Below are 24,048 nucleotides of genomic sequence, written 5' to 3'. Positions count from 1 at the left end.
TTCCATGTGGAGCAGCAACAGACAGCCAGATCATGTAACTTCAGCCTTGGATACTTTGCAAGGAGTCACCTTCCAGTGAAAGGGAAGAACAACGCAAACTGACGGGTAACATTGAACTCTTTTTTGTCCATTTTAAGATATCTTTTTCACGGAAAAATGTTTTGAGTTTTCATATGCAGAATTGATTAAAACATTGCAATGCTTCTTTCCGTACGGTCGTTGTAATGATTAAAATCTGCAGCATTCACAAGTGTGTTCAGTGTTAGCTAACTTTCTATACACTGTATAGGGTGTCCTCTCTGTAAAATGTCTTAGAATATAGTTTTATAAATTTCAAACACACTAATTCTGCACTGTCGATCTGAGGTCTGTCTCAGACCTTCTCAGATGATAATATCAATGAGAAAAGCACAATTCTTAAGGAATGGCACTGTGCCACCACAGTGGAAAATCTACTACACGGCCAATTTGGGGTAAACGTGACACTAAAAACAGCTAGGTTTGGGTTAATTGGAGATAGGTATTGCTAATATATGCTCCAGACTAAAGTATTCCACTTCAGTAGCATTGCTGTATTATTAGAAAGGGTTATATTACACAAAGAATGTCGATGTCTGTGAGAATCACTTGTGGCAAGATTTGATGTGAGAACTGCAATGTGAAAATATGCAAGAGATCTGCCAGTGTGGTTTGCCAGATCTGGACATTTTCGGATTGGTTGATACTTGCTACTTTTTAAGGATAATTGATGGTGCTTTTTGGGAATGTAACCAGGAGAATTCAGAGTCTCGTCAGCTTTGAGGAAATCATCCGTGGTGACTTTACCTTTTCATTGCTGCAGGGATAGTGCAAATAGAATTGGTTTCTTACTAGTGAGGAATGTTTTTCAGTTGAAACATATATATCTCGACAGTTCACATTCCATGCACATCTTCTAACATGGATTTTAAATTCAATTAAAAGCTGAAATGACCATTGGAAGAGCAGAAAATAGGCAACACCGATTCATTAATGGGGAGGTTTTAGCCCAGTCCGCCCAACAGAAGCTGGTTGGGAAGTTAAATTCACTCATGGACAGGGATTTTGCCAACCCATTGGAAACGCACTGGGAGGCAAAAGGGATGGGAAAATGTCGCTGAATGGTGTCAGGAAGCTTATGCCTATTATGAACAAGTGAGAAGGAATGAATTGGCTCCCGTCCATTCAACCTCCTCGGATATGCCTTTTCCCGATCAGAAATATTTAATTTTTGAGTAACCAGAGGCATCAAACAAGATTTTCCTGAGTCAACAAAAGTGCAAATTTATAAATCATTAAACCTGGGAAAAATAATAAAAACACATTTTGCCCTCATGCAGTCATTCCTCATACCCCATCCCCTCTCCTTGTTCAGACATACACACCCCCACACACACCTACACAAACCCCTACACACAAACACACAATTAAGTATCCTTAGATTGTTTTTGAGGCATAGATTTTAAACATTGTGGTCAATTTAGGTTAATTGGTTTCTTTGGATGTGATCAGATGTAGCAGACATTGCAAATACTTCGACATCTCAGTTTATTGATAGGTTTCTGGTAGTGTTGGCTTCTTGAACCGGCAGGCACACTTTTTCCAAAAGAGAGTGAAAGAGAGCAGCCTTCAACCTGTGTCCTTTGCTGAAGACTTTCTGGAGATTACCTGTGAAATATGCAATCTCTTTCCAGTGGCTGACAACCTTGCCTTGAAATACTTCACTCATTCTGTACTTCAGAGGGGTATTGGGTGGGACTGTCCATGCCAGCTAAAGTTTCAATATCCAATATTTTGCAATTTTAATGAGTTTTGATAGGTGTCTGTATTATAGGAAATGCGTCTCTTTATATCCCCCTGAGGGTGATTTGGTTGTTTCTCATCTTTATCTGGAATGTAGCCTTGTATTTCGTCTCAGTCTCCGTCTCAGTTCAAATTGTGAAAGTTCCAGTCAGTTGAAAGTTGAAAAATCAACATAAAGAGGTACAGACTTGTGCATACCCCCAGGAAGTATTACCTGAGGCAGGAATGATATAGACTCAGCTATCTGCTGACTGGAGGAGGGCAGCCTGCAGCACCTTCCTGGCCTTCCGCTGGCATCTGCAGGAGAAAGGGAACGGGCTCAGGTGAATCTCTGGTTGGGGGAGGTGGTGGTGGAGATTCACCCAAGTCCATTCTCCCCTCATCCTCCCCCAACCAGAGATTCACTTGAGCCCGCCCCGCCCTCCGGCAGATACCAGCAGAAGGCCAGGAAGGTGCTGCAGGCTGTCCAACATGTGCAGTAAGAAGTCTCACAACACCAGCCCAACAGGACTTTAACCTGGTGTTGTGAAATTTCTTACTGTGTTTACCGCAGTCCAATGCCGGCATCTCCACATCAACGAGTGCAGGTCAGAAGGATGGAAGAGGGAGACCAGCAATCCAGGTAGGTTGGGCGTGTGCTCTGCCGAGGGGGGGGGCCTGCCTCCTGGGTTGGGGTGGGGGGGGGATACTGATCGCGGGGTGGGTGTCTGCTGGAGGGGCCTGCCTCCCCTGGGGGGGGGGGGGGGTTTGATCAGGGATGGGGGGGTGGATCGTGGGGGTGTGTGCTCTGCCAAGGGGAGCCTGCCTCCCGGGGTGGTGGGGGGGGGGGGGTCTGATCGCAGGCGGGACTGTGCTGGGGGGGGGGTGGTGTCTGCCTCCCAGGGGGTTTGGATTGCGGGGGGGTGGCAGTTCTGCCAGGGTGGTTAGCGGGGGGTCTGCGAAGGGTGTTCAAGGAGGATGAGCTTCGGAGGTTCCCCTGCAGAATAGGAATCCGCTTCAGATTTTTATTCTGCTGGTTGATCCGTTCCAGATCCAAAGTCGGCAGACTGGGATTTGGGCGCGCGGTTCATTAAGTCAATTTAAACGCATGCTAACGCACGTAAATCGTCGGGCTGCCCGATTGCGGCGTGGACCGGATCTGCGCCCAAATCCAGTGTCGGTAAAGGCGCGATCTGCTCAGTTTCGGGTGCGGATCGCGTTAAAGGTCCGATGCCTGAATTTACTGTGATTACGGGCGGGAATTTTTGGCAAAATCGGGCCCATTTTCCTACTGGCACTTTTCCAGCTTAGCACAGCCTTTTTTCACGTGGAGAGGCTACCAAAAGTTTGGAATTGATCTCCTAATGGCTTCCCGGGATAGGGAAAGAGGAGCTTTGGTTCCTAAAGCTTCCATACTCCAAAGGGGGGCTGTCACCTGCAGCAACAAATGTTCCTGTGGCCTTCCTGGCATTGACACAACTCCTGGTGGTGTTACCCCTCTGAGCACATAGGTCTGCCTGCCTGAACCTGCTACTTCAATATGTAGGAGTCCTGATGGTCTTCTTGCTGCTTTAGCAGCGTCAAGCACTATTGGTGGTATTACTGAGACTGTAGTATTGCCACCCAGACAGCCGTCTACCCTTAAATAGTTAACAGTCATGGTGCTGGCCTCTTAATTGGCCGCTGCCAGGAAGGTTATTGCTGCGGTCTCACTATCCTCCCACGTGAACTCTACACTCACATCAGGAAATACCTTGTAGCAGAATCCCAGCCCTGGTGTTTTATCAAAGGTTTCAACTTTAACCTGTCCTATCAATCAGGCAAGAAGGACAGTAGTCAGAAACAAGCAGGACTTTTCTTCAAACATGTAGATCAGGCTTAGATCAAATCAATATGGTCCGACTGCTATTTTAACCCTAAACCTGAAAGAGGATGGCAGATATGATTTTACCAGTAGGTTAACCTTGCAGCAAGAGAGGCCAGGGCCAGAAGAGGGCCAACTAAATAAATCTTTATTTTGATTTTTATTACTTTCCTTATTGGATGAGGAGGGCTCACTCGTGACTTATCTATGTGCCAGGCACCATGCCTTTGATCTCTGACCTCTTGCCGTACAACATTGTGGGGCTTGTGGTGTTTATCACCCCATCTCCCCAATAACCTCCACCCACCGTCACCTGTTGGTACCAGGCTGTGGCCAGGGCAAATTTATTGCCCAGACCTCATTCCCATGTGCTTGTTCAGCAACCTGCCCAAAATCAACAGGAAGTGGCAGCTGGGTGCAATGTTAACAAAGAACTGTACAGCACTGGAACAGGCTCTTCATCCCACTCGTTTTAAAGTCAGACTTTAATAACTCACTCCATATTTTTTAAAACAATAGTTATGTGGAAGAATTAATTTCCAGCTAGGTTTCTGGTAATTTTTATAAATAAGTGGCCTTCTGATATAGATTCTATGTCATTAATTCTTTTACTCTTGATACTAAGATTAAATGCTCCTGCCAACTATAATGCCTGATGGACAACTTTCTTTGAAGCTGGTTTGTCAAGGGGCTCTCTAGATATATTTATCCACATTCCGTGCAACAGTTGTTGGCAGCAGTTTGACATTCCTCCAAGAAACTTGGCTTTGAAGCTAGCAAAGTGGATGAATCCATCCCCTCTGGGTTAGAAGATTTGGAGACTTGCCTCCTGATTCTAATCAGGGATAAGGCTGAGAAAATGATGAGTACTGCTGCAGCGCCAAGATGCCATCCTTTGCAGAAAACTTGAAGCCACGACTTTGGGCAGGATCTTTCGGCTGCGTTCGCCCCAAATCCCAAAAATCCCATCCGAGGTCAACAGATCTTTGCATGGTTCATGTTCTGCCCGTTACGATTCTCATGGCGGGTGGGGTGGGAAAATTCCACCCCTTGTCTGTTCCAGAGGTTCAAGAAGATGTAAAGAACAGCAAGTTCACTTTGAGTCCAAACAACATTCTGACTACCATCAATAGTTTCAAATGAACCAGTTTAAAGAGTGTGTGAGATCTTGCTGTGTGTAAAACAGTGATCTATTTGTTTGCATAATTTAGAACAATTAGAACAAAGAACAAAGAAAATTACAGCATAAACAATCATTGCAACAGAAATGGCCCCGATATTGATTGGGGTGGCATTCTATGGTATGGTGAGGAGTTATTGTCAGGAAACTAAGAAGGATGGGTTTCGCCAGATGCCACGGAGTATTAACTTGATGAAAATGGCACTTCTTTAAAAAAAGATTCTCCACCCAAAAGCCAGTCTGATTGATAAGCCTGGTTACCAGTCAGATAACCACTCCCCAGGTGGGGAGTGTTGTGTTTTATAATGGTGTAAAAGCACCAATCACTCATAAGTGATTGGGTAAACACATTATGGATTCATTTATTAAGGCAATGATTTTCCTGAATGAAACCTAAGTGCTGCTGCCAGTACCTCCTGCTGGCACTGGAAGCAATACTGAGGTGGGATTCAACCACTTCAAAAGTGAAAAAACTGCTCCCACAAGAATCACACTGGATCAAACTCACCAGGAGTGTGAGGTTCTCGAATTGGTGGTCAGCTGTTCAGCTGACATTCAGAAATACTTCCAACTCTTCCTTCTTTGAGAATAACTGAGGAAAAACAACACAGGGGTCCATGTTGACAGTGCACTCTCCATCTGTTAGAATCGCAATGCGTGCACAAAATCCAAATAGTGCAATTCACGCTGTCGAATTTCCGAGTTCCTGTCTTACCGGCCCCTCACTGGTGGTGTGGCATGACACATGATGCAGGATTGCAGAATGCTCATTTTCCTATATTAGCATGTCATTAGCGAGCACTCTCTTTGGGGCTTCCTTCCTCACCGGATATTCAGCATTTGCAGCACAACATCACACCAGCACCATTTACAAGATCTGCTTTAAGACAGCATGAATGATTGACTGTTTTACTCCTTGATGTCTGAGGCTGGAGGTGTGTTGTTCACAGGGCAGGGTGGGTGCCAGGTGGGCCGGAGACCCTCAGGTTCTCCTGGCCAGAGTGCCCATGGCTGTACACCTGCTGATCCACTTACCTTTGGATTCCCAGCAGCCTCTGTGCTCCTCCCTGGGTTGGAGGGGCAGCTGGACTGAGGTCCAAAAGCTGTGGGATGACCAAGCCCAAGGGCACATCATCGGCAAGAGGCTCCACAGATTCCTGGGCTCTGGCATCCCTCTGAACGCTAGTTCCCAAGGAAATCTCTGTCTCTGCCTGCTGTGGATTGTCAGCTGTGAGGTGCTCACCAATGACTGACCCAGAAGTCTGCCTCCTTATTGGATCCAGTGAGGTGAGTACCTGTGCTAGTGCTGGGTTGACAGCTGTGAACCCTCTTCAATGGTGAGGTCAAAGATGTCTGCCTCTAAGCTGCTGGAATCTGGTGGGTCTAGGGCTGGGAGGATGGTGGGCCTATTCCAGTGGTCAGACTGTAAGAGAAGGCACATGGCATCAGTGCATTACAGGGGATAAAGAGGGAACATTGATTACTCACTTGAGACTTGAGGAATGACAGCATTTGTGTTGAGGATTTTGACGTTTCTCTGCTGCCTTCACTTCACCAGTAGCCCTGGCGCATGCTTTTCCCTCCTCGACTGGTCAAGGACTTGTTCCTCAAAACATGTGAGAGTTCTCAGCTTGTGTATAGCTCCAGCTGGCTGTGGCCACTGACGCCTGTTGTGGTTGAGTTTGTCCTGCAATGACACAGGGAGAGTGTAGGTGGGAGGGTTAACATTTAAGATGTGACGAGATGTGACAGGCGTGGGACTTGGGTAGGAGCTGGAGTGTGAGGACCATAGCAACTACTGGGTGATTGTGTGGTGGGGGGAGCCTGGTGCCTGGCGTTGGCAGTGGCAAAGGCAGCTGAGTGAGAGAAAGGGTTGGGGGTGCGAGGGGGGATGTGTCTAGAGGGAACCTGGGCTTGGCTCACTGACCCTGAGTGTGCAAAGAAGATCATTTATCTTTTTTCCACACTACTGCCCCATCCATTTCTGTAGTGCACTTCACTGACCAGGGCTGCCACTGCATTCCATGTGGGGGTGACGCTGGCAGGCTGTGTCCTGGAGTGATGTGGGGTGTATCCCACCTCTGCTCCACTCCACCCAGCATTCTGATCAGGACCCCTCCAAGAAGCAAGGTGGAGACTTCTCGGCTGCCTTTGTTGTGGAGTAAGTGCTGGGGAGCCATTTATATGGAGCTCCTTATTGCTTGCAGTGATTAAGGGTGGGCATAAAAATTATCAATTATGAAGCATAAGTTTCGGCCCAAAATTACACCGCTGCTGTTGGCGGGAATCACTTGTTTTTTGTGCCGGTAACAACACTCTGTCATCTCTTTGCCCACGATCTCACAATAATGGGGCAAGCATTTGATCTTAGATTCTTTATGAAACCAATCTTCCTGGTTTATAACCATGGCGTTACTTTTTTTTTATTCATTCGCCGGACATGGGCGTCTTTGGCTGGCCAGCATTTATTGCCCATCTCTTGTTGCCCTTGAGAAGGTGATGATGAGCTACAACCCAAATTCTGTGGGTTGACCCGCAATGATATTAGGGAGGGAACTGGCCCTGCGACTGCAAAGAAACGGCGATATATTTCCAAGTCAGGATGGTGAGTGACTTGGAGGGGAACTTGCAGGTGCTGGTGTTCCCATTTATCTGCTGCCCTTGTCCTTTTAGATGGCAATGGTCGTGGATTTGGAACGTCCTGTCTATAAGGATCTTTGGTGAATTGCTGCAATGCATTTTGTAGATAGTACACTCTGCTGCTACTGTGCATTGCTGGTGGAGGGATTGAATGTTTGTAGATGTGGTGCCAATCAATCGGGCAGCTTTGTCCTGATGCTGTAAAGTTTCTTGAGTGTTGTTAAAGTTTGCCCCCTGATACCCATTGATTCCAGTTCACTAGGGCTCCTTGATGCCACACTCACTCGAATGCAGCCTTGATGTCAAAGGCTGTCACTCTCGCTTCACCTCTGGAATTCAGTTCTTTCGTCCATGTCTGAACCAAGGCTGTAATGAGGTCAGGAGCTGAGTGACCCTGGCAAAACCCAAACTGGGCATCGCTGAGCAGGTTACTACTGAGTAGGTGCTGCTTGCTAGCACTGTTGATCACTTTACTGATGATTGAGAGTAGACTGATTAGACAGTAATTGGCCATGTTGGATTTGTCCTGTTTTTTGTGTACAGGACATACCTGGGCAATTTTCCACATTGCTGGATAGATGCCAGTGTTGTAACTGTACTGAAAGAACTTGGCTAAGGAAGCGTCAAGTTCTAGAGCACAAGTTTTCATTACTATTGCTGAAATGTTATCAGGGCCCATTGCCTTTGCAGTATCCAGTGCCTCCAACTGTTTCTTGATATCATGTAGAGTGAATCAAATTGACTGGCATCTGAGATGCTGGGGACCACTGGAGGAGGCCGGCATTTCTGGCTGAGGATTATTGCAATCTTCAGCCTTATCTTTCGCATGGATGTGCTGGGCTCCTCCATCATTGAGAATGGGGATATTTGTGGAGCCTCCTCCTCCAGTGAGTTGTTTAATTGTCCACCACCATTCTTGACAGGACATGGAAGGAGTGCAGAGTTTAGATCTGATCCGTTGGTTGTGGGATCACTTAGCTCTGTCCATCATTTGCTGTTTTTGCCATTTGGCATTACAACAGTCTCAACTGCAGCAAGATCCCAGAAAAACTCATTGAAACCTGTAACTGAATTGTTCCCCAAAAATTTAGCTTACTATCAGACTAAGTAGAAATTAAACACAATGAACATTTCTAATATGTGATATTGCTGAATCAGACCTGTAGTTCTTCCCATTTGAATTGTGTCTCAATGATTCCATCTTTCACACATACCCATGATAATAGATTGAGGTGAAGTTCTAAAATCTTAGTACAGGAGAAAGCATGTGGCAAAGCACTAGGGTTTTGGGTTTGTGTAAAATAAAGCGGAGAGATACAGGTTAGTACAACATAATGCCTCATGAGTTACCAAACTCAGCTTATTACTGGGAGGTGAACACTCCCACACAGGGAGGGACAGTTACCTCAATAGCAGCCCTTGCATACTTCCTAGTGACCAATTGCCCACCACCTCACTCATAGATGGTGAATATGATGAGAAAATCATGATAAAAAAGGCTTGCATTCTTGCATCGCACCTTATCCTATCTTCATGATGTTCCAGAGTGCCAGTGAGTTACACTGAAATATTAATAACTGTTCTTAGAAGGTGAATATTGATCTGGAGAAAGCAACATCATTTAGAGATAGTCTGGTGCTTTAATTATCAGTTTGCACATGTAGGATCTGGCATGTTTGATGAGTGAGGTATTGTCATAACTCCAAGCTCAATTTCAAATCCAAGGGAGCTGCAACAAAAGTCATCATATCATCAAACATCAAATGAGCCAATTTTCAAATGGACAAGATTCTACATCCTCATCTCATGTGACAATGGCAAAATTATTTAGATGCCTCCCTTAACTAATATGCATGGTCCTTCTGAGAGTCTCATTGGATGAAATGAGGAGAGTGGCTATGGATTTGTAGGAAATGAAAGCAAAAGAGGTGGCCATTCAGCCCATCAGATGTCTGCCAGCTGAAAGAAATTCATTTTTCAGCTTTTGGCAGTAGCCCCGTAGATCATGGTACTTCTAATGGGTAACCATGTGTTGCATGTGTTGGAAGCTTCCTGTATTACCCCCACCCCAACTCTCTGCTTAAAATAATTTGCCCCCAACTCCCTTGTAATCCTTCATCTTATCACTTTTATTCTATGCCCCCTGGTGAGTCTTCTGCTTTTACAATTAGGCCCTTCCATTTCCACTCTGTTAAAACCCACTCATTATTTTATGTACTTCAATTAAGTCTTCCCTCAGCCTCCTCTATCTCAAAGATAAAATATCTAACCTATCCAATCTTGAAGCTTGACAGAGATAAAAAAGAAACAGTAAGAAAAACAAGCTGTACTATGAAGCTGATGATTTCGTGAAAAGCTTTGCAGACAAGAAGAAAATGGAGAAAAAAAACAATATTACAAGCCACTTCTGCTTTCTAGGAAGGGTCAGAAACTTGAAAGAAAATGCAGTGTTTAAAAAATGGGCCAGCCAAACAGGTGTGGTAAAAAGACAAAGCACTTCAGGCTTAATGGAGCATGAACTGATTGTATCAACAACAAACTGTATGATTTTAGCTTTGAGCAGCTAAGGAACCCATCAGTTCATCGTGTAAAAAAAACACAGCTAATCCCCTCTTTGGTCAGCTCCGCAAGGATCAGTTCCAAGAGCTCTCAGAGTTGCTGGGGCTCATTCAAGCTAGAAATGCTCTCCTAAGGGAATTTGAATACTTCCATCCATCAAAACACTTGAGTTTTCAGAATTGCTGGGGCTTATGAGAAGGAAGCAAGGGGATCTCCCTGGTGAAACTTACAGCCCCTGTCACTCAAAACACTTCTAAGGGGCCTGGTAACATTTGGGACTTCTGAAATCAACCATGGGGAATCCTTACTGTAAAAAAGAGTGCTGCTATGATTCTGAAGGCTTCCAGGTTTGCGAGGGACACGGATTTTAACGAGACAAGGCCACTTCAAAGTTTTTACAGAACATAGACAATAATCAAGATTTTTAGAAGAAGGTGCCTAAAATCACCATCCTAACAGTGATTTCCACATTTTCTAGGGCAACAAGGAGTTGTCCAGCCATGAAAGCCCCATCCTGACTAAGAACTCTGGGGTTAACCACTTCCCGCCAGCCTGAACAATTCCCAGGTCTCTTGAAAATCCTCCTTTGGCCAGGCTCAGAGGAGCTAATAGGTAGTACTTACCTCCCAGCTCCACCTTAGAGTCCACGGCACCTGGTCCCCAATTGTCAGGACTATGAGAGATTGGCATCCGCAGGACTTCCAGCTTTGCAGGGCTGGGGGATGGGGGTGGGGGGAGAAGGGTGGGGGGGTGGTGGTTTGGAGTTGGGGGGTGGTGGAGGTGGGGGGACAGGGGGTTTGGGGGTATGCATACCAGGAGACCTAAACACCTGGCCTCAAATCCAGTAATGACATTCAAATGCATTTAAATCTGTTGCTATCAGGGTTGTACCTGCTCTGGACCAAGTGCAGTGAGTCGGGAGATTCATAGGATTGACGCCCAGTGAATATCCCAATTTGGCCCTCTTTCCCGATTCAATGAACCACTGGGAATCCCGGCTGGGGTTAGCACCTCAGAGAATCGCCCCCTTAGACTAGGAACATATCAATAGCTATAAGAATGCTTAATAACATCAACAGCAGAACTGTGTGTGCTGTGATCCATTCACAGCCCAAAGTGAAACTGAAACTGGATCACATGACAGATTTCCCTTCTAGTGATGTATCGCTGCTTTCCTTTAAAGGCATGTTGCAACATTTCTCTTTCTTTTTAAAGATACCTTCTCTCCCACCCTCCAACCCCCTATGGATTTGTAGGAAATGAAAGCAAAAGAGGTGGCCATTCAGCCCATCAGATGTCTGCCAGCTGAAAGAAATTCATTTTTCAGCTTTTGGCAGTAGCCCCGTAGATCATGGTACTTCTAATGGGTAACCATGTGTTGCATGTGTTAGAAGCTTTCTGTATTACCCCCACCCCAACTCTCTGCTTAAAATAATTTGCCCCCAACTCCGTTGTAATCCTTCATCTTACCACTTTTATTCTATGCCCCCTGGTGAGTCTTCTGCTTTTACAATTAGGCCCTTCCATTTCCACTCTGTTAAAACCCACTCATTATTTTATGTACTTCAATTAAGTCTTCCCTCAGCCTCCTCTATCTCAAAGATAATTTATAATGCATGTGGACAAATAATTCAGATGGCGAGATGGTATCTATGTTTTCCACAATGAACAAAGAAAACAAAGAAAGGTACAGCACAGGAACAGGCCCTTCCGCCCTCCAAGCCTGTGTCAGTCATGATGCCCTAACTAAACCAAAAAAAACCCTGCCCTTACTCAGTCGGTATTCTTCTATTGCCTCCCTATTCATGAATCCATCCAGATACCACTTAAATTTTGCTAATGTGCCTGCTTCCACTACCGCTTGAAATGAACTCTAGTTGATGAATAGGGAAGTTTAATTTGATTCAGTCTTCCAATGCACTCCATAACCTTTGGGGATCCTTTAGCTCTTCTTCAGTTAATCCTGATGTGTTCAGCCCATGTAGACGTTCATTCCCAATTGCTAGGTAATTTTCTTATGATTGGTTCAGACACACCTGAGTCAAGAAATCATCGGTCTGTACACTGTTTAAACATTTTGGGAGGTAGGTCGGCTGCATCCTAATTCAAACTGGGGAATTTTATGAATATTCTGAAAATATCCCTTTGACCTTCCTTCTCCTTGTTTTATTCAATTTACTGTTCAGCAACCCCTGGAGCCATCTATTATAATCATAACCTTCTTTAGTCTGCATTTATAATGTTTTATTGTTTGATCTTCCCTCTCTCACTGTCAATTCAGCCTATACCCTGGTCACCTGCCTTTCCCTATTGAGCTAACCTGCTGCTGGACCTCTCAATGCCTTGTCCCACTCACCAAACTGACAGGTTACATGCTGAGATCTCACCACAAAGAATCCATCTGCTTTCCACCTCTTTATCTGAAAACTCTCCCAGCCGATGTCTTCAAAGCCCTTCTGCACAGTCACTATGCTGCAATTTCAATGCTGTCCAACATTGCAAACTCATTGCAGTCTGACCGAAATGTCAAAGATTGTCTCATCCCCTGTGGCACCACCTAAGGCTTTTCACCATGTTGTATCTATACTTAATCCTACCGCTAGGCTGCTTGATCACTGCTGAAAACCATGTTGCGTTTTTATCAATGATACAAAAGCACCAGTCATTCATAAATGATACATAAATGTAACACAATCAGACAAAATATAACACTGAGCCACATAAGAAGATGCTTTGGTGACTGAAACCTTCATCGAAGAGGTTGGTTTCAAGAAATAATATAAAGGGGGGCAGGGTAGAAGAATGGGAGGTAGGTTAGGGAAGGAACACAGTTCAGGACACAGACAGTTCAGAATTGGTTTACAACGTAAGAACCAGAACTGTGCCCCTCTGTTCATGTCAGGCCCAGTATTCTTCAACACAATTTGCCTGACTTATGCCGAGCCAGCAGTGGGGAAGTCAGCCCTGTTGAGTTTTGATATATTAGCTGAGTCCAGCTGAGTTTGCACCAGTCAATAGGCTTTTCCATATTAAGAACATAAAAACTAAGAGCAGGAGTCAGCCATCTGGCCCCTACAGCCTGCTCTGCCATTCAATAAGATCATGGCTGATCTTTTTGTGGACTCAGGTCCACTTACCCATCCGCTCACCTTAACCTTTAATTGCTTTACTGTTCAAAAATGTATCTGTCCTTGCCTTAAAAACATTCAATAAGGTAGCCTCAACTGCTTCACTGGGCAGGGAATTCCACAGATTCACAACCCTTTGTATGAAGAAATTCTTCCTCAACTCAGTCCTAAATCTGCTTCCCCTTATTTTGAGGCTATGCCCCTTAGTTCCCATTTGACTCGCCAGTAGAAAAAACTTTCCTGCTTCTATTTTATCTATTCCCTTCATAATCTTATATGTTTCTATAAGATCTCCCCTCATTCTTCTGAATTCCAAAGAGTACAGCCCAAGTCTACTCATTCTCTCCTCATAAGTGAACCCTCTCAACTCCAGAATGAACCAAGTGAATCTCCTCTGCACCCCGTCCAGTGCCAGTATATCCTTCCTGAAGTAAGGAAACCAAAACTGTACATAGTACTCCAGATGTGGCCTCACCAGCACCTTATACAGCTGCAAATTAATCTCACTGTTTTTAAACTCTATCCTTCTAGCAATGAAGGACAAAATTCCATTTGCCTTCTTAATTACCTGCTGTACCTGCAAACCAACTTCTTCAGATTCCTGCTCAAGGATATCCAGGTCCCTCTGCACAGCAGCATGCTACAACTTTTTACCATTTAAATAATAGTCCAATTTGATATTATTCCTACCAAAATGGATGACCTCACATTTACCAACATTGTACTCCATCTGCCAGACCCTTGCCCGCTCATTTATCCCTTTGCAGACTTACAACATCCTCTGCACATTTTGCTCTTCCACCCATCTTAGTATCATCTGCCAATTTTGACACATTACACTTGGTCCCCAACTCCAAATCTTCAATGTAAATCTTAAACAATTACAGTCCCAACACAGATCCCTGAGGCACAGCACTAGTTACTGATTGCCAACCAGAAAAACACCCATTTACCCCCGCTGTTTGCTTTCTGTTAGATAACCAATCGTCTATCCATGCTAATACATGACCCATAACACAGTGCACCTTTATCTTATGTAGCAGCCTTTGTGCAGCACCTTGTCAAATGCTTCTGGAAATCTAGATACACCACATCCACAGATTCCCCATTGTCCACTGTACATGTAACGTTCTCAAAGAATTCCACGAAGTTAGTCAAACATGACCTACTCTTCATTAACCCATGCTGCGTTTTCCCAATGGGACAATTTATATCCAGATGTCTTTCTATTTCTTCTTTGATGATAGATTCAAGCATTTTACCTACTACAGAAGTTAAGCTAACTGGCCTATAGTTACTTGCCTTTTGTCTCTCTCCTTTTTTAAACAGTGGCATCACATTTGCTGTTTTCCAATCTATGGGAACCACCCCGGAGTCCAATGAATTTTGGTAAATTACCACTACTGCATTTGCTGTTTATCTCACCATCTCTTTTAGTACCCTGGGATGCATTCCATCAGGACCAGGAGATTTGTCTACCTTTAGCCCCATTAACTTGCCCAACACTAACTATCACTTTCGTGATAATGATAGTTTCTGGGTTCTCACCTGCCATAGCCTTCTGGTCATCAATTTTTTGGCATGTGATTTGTGTCTTCCACTGTGAAGACTGACACAAAATACCTGTTCAATGCATCAGCCATTTTTTCATTTCCAGTTATTACATCCCCCTTTTCATCGTCTAAAGGACCAATGTTTACTTTGGCCATTCTTTTTCATTTTATACATTTGTAGAAACTTTTGCCCATATTGATGCCCATCCTCTGTTCAAGTCCCTGCCCTTCAGTTCATACCCCATTGTTAAATTTTCCTCTGCAATTTGATATCACACTGTGTGATGATAGAAACTAGGAAGTTATGTTAAACTGATATAAAACACATTTGGAAGTTTGTGTCCAATTTTGCATTTCACACACTTTAGGGAGGCATGAAGACTTTGGAGAGGATGTAGGACTAGAATGATTCCAGGAATGAGGGATTAGAGTTAAATGGATAGGCTGGAGAATTGGGACTCCTCCTCAGAACAGAAAAGTTTAAGAGGAGATTTGACAGAGATACTTAAAATTGTAAAATGTTTAGTTGGAGTAAATAGAGAGAAATTGTTTGCAATGGCTGGAGGGTTGATGACATGAGAACTTTTTTTTTCAATGCAATGAATAGCAAGAGTTTGGAATGCACTTTCCTGTGGGGGTGGTGGAAACATATTCAAAAAAAATTGTAGGGATATGGGAAAAGAGCCAGGAAGTGGGATTGACTGGATTGCTCTTTGAAAGAACCAACATAGATACATTGGCTGAATTGCCTCATTCCGCATTTTGTTGCATCTATAAGAGATCTTGTCAAATCACCATGATGTTCTTTATAAGAACATAAGAAATAGAAGCAGGAGTAGGCCATCTAGCCCTTCGAGCCTGCCCCACCATTCAATAAGATCATGGCTGATCTGTCGTGTCTCAGTTCCACATTCCCGCCCTCTCCCCATAACCCTTAATCCCCTTGCCTATCAAAAACTTATCAACCCGCATCTTAAATGTATTTAGCGAGGTAGCCTCCACCACTTCAACAGGCAGAGAATTCCAGAGATTCACCACCCTTTGAGTGAAGAAGTTCCTCCTCAACTCCGTTCTAAACCGCCCCCCCCCTTTATCTTGAGGCTGTGCCCCCTAGTCCTACTGTCCTTTCTGAGCGGGAAGAGTCTCCACCTCTATCCTATCCATCCCATTCATCATCTTATACGTCTCAATGAGATCTCCCCTCATTCTTCTAAACTCTAACGAGTACAAGCCTAGTTTATTCAGCCTCTCCTCATAGCTCAACCCCCTCAACTCCAGAATCAGCCTAGTAAACCTCCTCTGCACTCCCTCCAAGGCCAAAATATCCTTGCGTAAGTGCAGCGACCAAAACTGCACACAGTACTCCAGCTGCGGCCTCACCAGTGTCCTATACAGCTGTAGCAAGACCTCCCCACTTTTATATTCAATCCCCCTCGCTATGAAGGCCAGCATCCCACTCGCCTTCCTGACCACCTGCTGCACCTGCAGGCTGGGTTTTTGCGACTCATGCACAAGGATCCCGAGGTCCCTCTGCACCATCGCATGCTGCAGTTTTTCGCCACGTAAGTAATAATCCTTCCTACCATTATTCCTACCAAAGTGGACCACCTCGCACTTGCCAACATTAAATTCCATTTGCCAGTTCCTGGCCCATTCAGCCAGCCTATCTAGATCCTTCTGCAGACTCTCCACACCCTCCGCACAATTTGCCGTTCCACCAATCTTGGTGTCATCAGCAAATTTCGACACCATACACTCGGTTCCCTCCTCCAGATCATCTATATAAATGGTAAATAGCTGAGGCCTCAGCACCGACCCCTGGGGCACTCCACTAGTCACCAACCGCCAATCCAAATCGCACCCATTGATTTAATTACCATCTTGGATCACTGTCTGTGCGGAGTATGCACATTCTCCCTGTGGATTTCCTCCAGGTGCTCTGATTTCTTCTCACAGTGCTAAAGACCTGCTGGTTAGGTGCATTGGCTGTGCTAGGTTCTCTCTCAGTGTACCGCAACAGGTGCCAGAGTGCTAGGGGGTTTTCACAGTAACTTCATTGCAATGTTAATGTAAGCCTACTTGTGACACTAATAAATAAACTTTAAACTGTAAAAAAATGAACATCAAAAAGTACTATCATTGGAATGGTGCAACACATGTGAAATCCAAACAGGAGACACCTGGGATTCATATCTAAAGACAAAAGGAGAAAAAAAAGTCTTGGAATAGTTGTGAAACATTCTCTAAGGCAGCCTTCAAGACACATGACAACACAGAATTGCTGAGTAGAAACTGATAGCCAAGTTCCACACGCATTAGGACAGTCTCCTCAACAGGATCTTGGGTTCATGTCACACTACTTGTAATCCCCACCATACTGCCTGGGTTTGCAAAATCCTACGAACTGTCCTAGCCTGCGACAATCCACACCTCTTTAACCTATGATTATCCCTCTCTCCACGCACACTGTTAGTACAGGTAAAGACTTGATTACCTGTAAAGACTCGCATTCCAACCATCCTTCACATTCTAATCTGTAATTATCTTGCAATTGTGTCTTCGCCTATATATGCCATGTTTGTGAACTAACCTCCACTCATCTGATGAAGGAGCAGCCCTCTGAAAGCTTGTGATTCCAAATAAACCTCTAGGACTTTAACTTGTGAAACTTCTTACTTGGAATAGTTATTGAGAGAAGCTTGCATATTGAACAAGAAACAAATTGGTAAACCATTAAATGGGATTAGTTGCAGGATTTAATTGGGATTGGTAATAAGGGGGGATTCGGGTTAAATAATGAAAGCCTTAGTAACAGAGTCAGGATCATCAAGTTGAATGAGATATCACTTAAAGAATGCTGGTCAATAGCAGCTTGGAGTCAGATTCTGTTATAGGCGGTGAAGGAAGAAATTTAATCTAAAAGTTAGTCAATTCCATTGAGTCTGAGATGCAGTGACTTTCCTTAGTTCCTTAGTTTCCTATGGATACAAAGCCAAGGCAGCAGTACAGATACAGCATTGGCAGTCACATTTTTCAATGGGGGACTCAATGATCCAACTCATTTACTCAAAGCATTTTCTCCTTCCTCATTTGGCTGCACAGATTTTTCCCAGACATGAGGGAAAGAACAGTGGCTAGAAATGAAATCACGATTTTCAAATTGTGCATGTGTAATTGCACTTTGCTAGCTGTACTGCAGAACCTACCTTTGATATAAATAGAGTGAATCTCGCTACATCAGATGCTTCTTCCAAAAGCAGTCTGGTAATATAAATGTAGCAGATGGGGCTGATATACATCATTTTTATAATTGTTTTACATAAAAATTAAATAGATAACATTTTAAATGGAATAGAATATGGAAATAATAACTGAGGTAGTAAGCTTGGGGCTAGGGGGTGGAATGAAGATATATAGAAACTTAAATGATTATTTTATTCACAAGAAAGTCTTGCTGAAAATTTGGTGTGCCCAATTATTGGGAGAAGGTCTTCAGAACCTTACCAAACCTTTGGAGTGAAGCCTGGGAGGAAGTATTGAAAATGGCATGTTGATTCAGCCACCCAATGTGTTCCTGCCTCAGACTGATTTTGCTGGAAACAGGTGAGCAATAGAAATGGCTACCCCTCCAGTAGCAAAAATAGCTAATTAGTGTAATTTAACTAGCCAGTTGGGACCAGATTAGGGATATCACCAGCATTTTACCCTCCCCACCATAGTTCAACTTCTGACACAGCTATGGCCACATCCCATTCTTTGGAGGGGACCTGGTAGCTGAGGCCACAAATAATTTTAACATTTTCCTACAGAGAGTGCCTCTATTTCTAGCAACTCCATGTCATCCTGCTGCCAAAGCAGCACCAATCACTCACAGTGGGACTGCTAGCAGGATAACCTATGGGTCCTTCCACTGACCCAGCTGGATTCCTGTGGATACAGACCCAAGGCCCATCCACCAGCCATTAGATGGACTGCACTAATGCAGATGGCCTCTTATTTGGCTGCCTCCAGTAAGATACTGTAAGTAAATGGCTATGAATCATCAACAGGATTGGGACCTGCTTATGGTTCTGACCTCGAGCAATGTTTAAATATGGTTAAGATTTCACCTGCTACCAGATGTGTCCCCTTACATATATCAGCAACAGGCTGTAAATAGTCTAAGGAAGCAGTGATTTTCAATTTAGACTGTGAATCATAAGTAACTATCAATAAATCTTATATAACTTTGCAGAAAAATGCCAAATAGTTGTACGTTTGCAATGCTTCCAAACATTTTGGTGGGTTTACTTTAGAGGCAAAAGATGTGTATGTTCAGCATCTGAAGAGGTGTATTAATCATCCTTTTCAACAAGTTGGAAAGAAATTGAAAGGCTGCTTTCTGTGTACACCACTGATTGGTATAGGCAATCAATATGAGTAAAGTTTGTTTAGCATCCTCCAATACGTGGCTCAGGCTTACTCATGATTGTGAACCAGAGAAGGAAGGAGGTTGACTAACAGTTGTTTCAGTAATTTGTAGAAGTATTAATGGTTGAGGCAAAAATTATGTACATTTTCAAAATTAGATAGGATAGACAAGAGGAAAGAATTGGGGTAAGGGAACAGAGTGGGTAAATGAGGAGAGAACTATTTGCTCTCAGGGAGGTCAAACATAGAATGGACTCGTTGGGCAAAATGGTCTTTATAAATCAGTGTTGATTCTCTTTAAGGAAGGTTTATAAGAAAATAGAATGTGTTTCTATTACTGTAAATTTGAATATCTTGTATTAAATGTTTATATTTCTTTTATAGGTCATTTGGATCAGAGCCTGGTTATCACAGTGAAAATGATATTCAAACGACTCATCTGGCTGGTGGCTTTGGTTGGGCTGGGCTGTTCTGATGAGACAACTATTGAACCAGATGTCACTGAAGCTGAATCTAACCATGAAGTCACTGAGCCTGAAGCTCCAGAAACTGCTCCACAAGAGCCCCCCAAAATAATTCAAGGTTGTCCAAACTGGATGGCAGGAATACCTGGCAGCCCTGGCCATAATGGTTATCCTGGCAAACCAGGCAGAGATGGTCGTGATGGTGCAAAAGGAGAAAATGGGGAAAGAGGTAATGCTTGAAAACAGATATCAACAACCTGTCGGCATAAATGGAAATCAGCATTGCAGAAACTATTTGCAGAAACTTGCAAATTATTTTCATCTCTTTGAAGATCTGCATTGAGAATTCTTTGGCACTTGTTTTGCAGCACCATTTAATCTTTTAAAAAGAATATATTTCAGCCTTTGAATTAATTGTACTGAGATTACGGTCAGAGCTTTACACTTCCGCTGACACCAATTTAAAATTTTCTTCCCATTCACTTTAATGAACTAAACATCACAGGGTGAGAAAAGTGGGAGAGGTTGACAGATTAGTTTCATATTTCCTGTTGATGAACCTTTAGCTTGGATTACATCCTCTATTAGTTATATATTCGTATTTCAGTCTTGTTCAGTTTATCCAATCCTTTCTCTATTACATTGATAATTTTGGCACCACTTTTTGGCATCTACCTGATCAAGAGTTGATTGACTATACTTCCCATTTCCACATATTTATCACCCTTCTGTGATTCATTTCTGACTCTTCCCACCTTGGGTCTCTTCCCTTTACCCAATCCTCATCCTCACCATTCTACCACCTTTGCCAGTGGTTTTTCACAAATTTATGGATTACTCCACCTTCCAGAAAGATTACATCCCTTTCTCCCAAGTTCCCCATTTCTAACATATTTGCTGTAAATGGCTTACTTTTCACACCAGAATATCTCCTTCTGAGCCTGTATAGTTTATTGTTATGCCAGGAGTTGTATTCACCCATTGGCTAAATTAGTGGGGAGGTCAGTGTGTGTGATGGAGAGAACATGCAGTTATATGGCCCAGATTTTGCAATAGTAATGAAGGTAGAATTGTTAGTATTGATCAATACATTTCTAAAATTGACAGCAACTTGTGGAGTCCCGGAAATTTCAGTTAACATGGAAAATCCAGAAGTTACTGTCAGTGATTCTACACTTATCCAAAGGATGCCCTGTTGTTCATTCACAGTCTGCAATCGATTAAAAACTACTGAACTAACACAAACTTGTCTCTTAATGCTATTAATCTTGCTATAATAACCTTTGAGAAAGATACAACCTGTTGAATGTGATGTAGTCTGCCTTTTAACAGCGTACTACAATCTATGAATGCATGTTTTGTCTGCATAGCTCACAAGAAAGAATACCTTTCACTGTATCCTAATACTTGTGACAATAATAAATCAAATCAATTCATTATGAGAGTTGAATACCCTCAGTGGCTTTGAAAATTTAGTTTTATATCTTTGTACTGTCAAGTTCCCATACTATAAAAGATCCCACATATTTATATTTATTTAAATGTGGTTTACGATATTCCATCTTCTGTCTTAACCACGTACATATGATCCAATCTGCACTCCACCCTCAGTAAAATGACATCAAAAGTCGAAAATTAATAAACACATTTTACTTCCTGGGTGGGAGATTACTGAGATTGGCTGTTTATCTTTGTTGGTTGAACACTGAAGACTATCAAACTAACTTTGTAAAAAATGAAATCCAGGCACAATGATCAATAAATCTTTGTGGCAGATTTCTTTGAGGTTAATGGCAATTGCTCTTGCTCACTGCAGACTGAAAAGTCTAATCCTTTTACAGTGTTTTAGAATGTTCTAAAAAAAACTAATTGCTTTACGGCCAATGAGTTGTTTCTTAATGTGCAGTCACTGCTCTTTTGTGGCAACATGATATTCTTGCACCGTCCAATAAGACTCCACAAATAGCAATATGAATGACCAGTTAATCCATCATTAGTAGTGTCAATTGAGAGAAGAATATTGGCTGGGGCTCGGGGTAATTTCCTATTCTTTTTCAAGTAATGCATAGGCTAATTAATATCCAATCCCTATCATTTACCTCACAGAACTTTGGATTTGGGAGATTATTAAAAAGGCTTGTTGTAAAAGGAGCAAATGTTATTGATGTGATGAAAAGGATTGAGAATGTATCAGAGCGAGCGTTGGTGTAAATGATGATTAATCACATAATAAGGACTATACTAACTATGCAGGGTCCAGTGAGGCCATAGCTGACCTGGTGGATTTTGCTTTGTAACATATCAAGCCTGGAACTACAGCCCAGTCAATATATTGAATGATATGAACAGGGAAATGCTTTGTAAATTCTTTGCATTATATTTTTTAGCTTAATTTCCTTTTATTCCCTTTTAATTATTTCTTTCTTATTTGACTGGATCACATATTTCTGTAAGTACAAAATACTGAGGATGCTGGCTTTGAAGAAGTGTCATATGAACTAACAAAATGTTAACTGTTTCTTTCTCCTTGGACACTGCCACAACTGCTGAGTTTTTCCAGTAGTTTCAGCTTTTATTTCACTTATTTCTGTATTGTCTTCTTCCATTGAATAAAATGGAAGTAGATCTGTATAAATGAATGTTTTGTCCCCCAGGGCTAGCTATTTTATCCTTTAATCTGTTTCTGATTGGGATCTCTGGTCTGGATTTGTTACATTAACTTTTCCAGGTAGAGTTCTACTGCTCTTGGACAACATGGTGCAAGAATTTTACATCTGATGTGTCTGTGTACAGTATGATGTCTTTTAGATGTTATGTTCTGTGTACTGTGCTTGTGCAGTTGTGGTTGGACACATTTCAGCAGCCAATTCTGCAGATTCACATACTTTTCCTTATGCCTTATTGGATCATTGCACCACCTAATAAAGCACTGAGTTATGTTGATCTGGTTTAATTCCTTCAACGTCCATTGTGAGTTCAGTCAGATAGCAGTAAAGGTTTAACAATTGGTCACAAAGGCCAAAATCTGGGAAAACTTGATTCCAGGATTAGCACTCCTGCTTGCTGCTTAGTGGCACCTGCTGGAAACTGCATATCTGAGGCCCTTGAATGACTGGGCTTTGTCTGCGTGTCTCGCTAGATTAAGAGTCAGTCAACACTCACTGGGATAAATTTTCATCTCTTTGCATCAATGACAACCCGGTAGAGTAGATTGGCTGCTCGTTGTGGAGCTCATCGATTATCATTCCAATTCCATTGAAATCAAGTAATGAAAACTCTATAATGGGCAAAGTGATTTGTTCTACCAAAACAATGCCCATGCACAAAGGACAAAAATATACCCTACTCTTTGCTCACAAACTTGGGTTAGGAACTAAAGGGCACTTGGCAAAAATAGAACCATATTCTTGCACAGTCCATTACTACTCTCATCACTTGTCCAGGTCAGGTAGCAGAGATAAAATAGAACCACATAATCACTATTTAATTCAATGAAAATACATCATTAAAATAAAAGATGATGGAGTGAATGATTTATAAATGAATAAATTGCAGAACTTTGTGTTTCCTGTGGTTTTAGGATTGCCAGGACCAAAAGGTGATGAAGGACAGCCTGGGGAAGCAGGTCTGAATGGAGAAGAAGGGCTTCCTGGACTGCCGGGACAAAAAGGAGAAAAGGGAGACAGTGGCTATTATTACCGCTCAGCATTCAGCGTGGGACTGACCACAAGAAACCCTATCCCAAACATCCCCATCAAATTCTCCAAAATCTTCTACAATGATCAAAAACACTACAACGAAGAGACTGGCAAATTCACTTGTCCATATTCAGGGGTCTATTTCTTTTCATATCACATTACCGTTTATACGAAGGATGTTAAAGTTGGCCTGTACAAAAACAACAAGGTTATTATTTTTACTTATGATCAATTTCAGAATAATAATGTAGACCAAGCTGGAGGTTCTGTTGCAGTTCATTTGGATGAAGGGGATGAAGTGTGGTTACAAGTTTATGGAGACAATACATTTAATGGGATTTATGCTGACAACAATAATGATTCCGTGTTTACAGGATTCCTCCTGTACCCAGATTTGCATTAAACAAGTATTATTGCCATGCTCTGAATACCATTACACAATGTCCATTGACATTAGTTTAAGTTTGTCACCACTGATGATTTTTTTTTCCAATTATGAGTTTAAAACACTAATCAAGTAGAAAATAATAGTTTTAATAATAACAATTTGCTTATTTGTTATGGGTCAGCAATCCCCATTGTACATGCAGTTTTCACATACTTTCCTGATAAGGCTGTCAATGAATAACTGAATAAATCAGATATTTAACTAAGAATGATTATCAATATTGACTTTTTAAGCCTTCAAGTCTGCGTATGATGTTCTAAACTGAAATTCCTGGCTGTGTAACACAAGCACAGTAAAAGTAGCA

At 42.7% G+C, this 24,048-nt stretch overlaps 1 protein-coding gene across 1 annotated transcript; it reads left to right on the top strand.

Annotated features, from left to right (window-relative positions):
- Positions 1–23,952, top strand: adipoqb (adiponectin, C1Q and collagen domain containing, b). The gene is made up of 3 exons (XM_080186385.1): positions 1–105; positions 19,519–19,827; positions 23,179–23,952. The coding sequence occupies exons 2-3, from the start codon at positions 19,554–19,556 to the stop codon at positions 23,697–23,699; spliced, it is 795 nt and encodes a 264-aa protein (XP_080042511.1). The 5' UTR covers positions 1–105; positions 19,519–19,553; the 3' UTR covers positions 23,700–23,952.
- The last annotated feature ends 96 nt before the right edge of the window (positions 23,953–24,048 follow it).

The sequence above is a fragment of the Carcharhinus amblyrhynchos genome, chromosome 3, assembly GCF_965287045.1.
Source record: "Carcharhinus amblyrhynchos chromosome 3, sCarAmb.v2.hapA, whole genome shotgun sequence".
Taxonomy (NCBI): Eukaryota; Metazoa; Chordata; class Chondrichthyes; order Carcharhiniformes; family Carcharhinidae; genus Carcharhinus; species Carcharhinus amblyrhynchos.
This window is presented reverse-complemented; position numbering and strand designations above follow the sequence as displayed.

Excerpts from the sequence above, each read along its gene's own strand:
- adipoqb (XM_080186385.1), top strand. The coding sequence starts at position 19,554 with ATGATATTCAAACGACTCATCTGGCTGGTGGCTTTGGTTGGGCTGGGC. Across the intron at positions 19,828-23,178 it reads AGGAGAAAATGGGGAAAGAG|GATTGCCAGGACCAAAAGGT; the intron begins GTAATGCTTGAA and ends CTGTGGTTTTAG.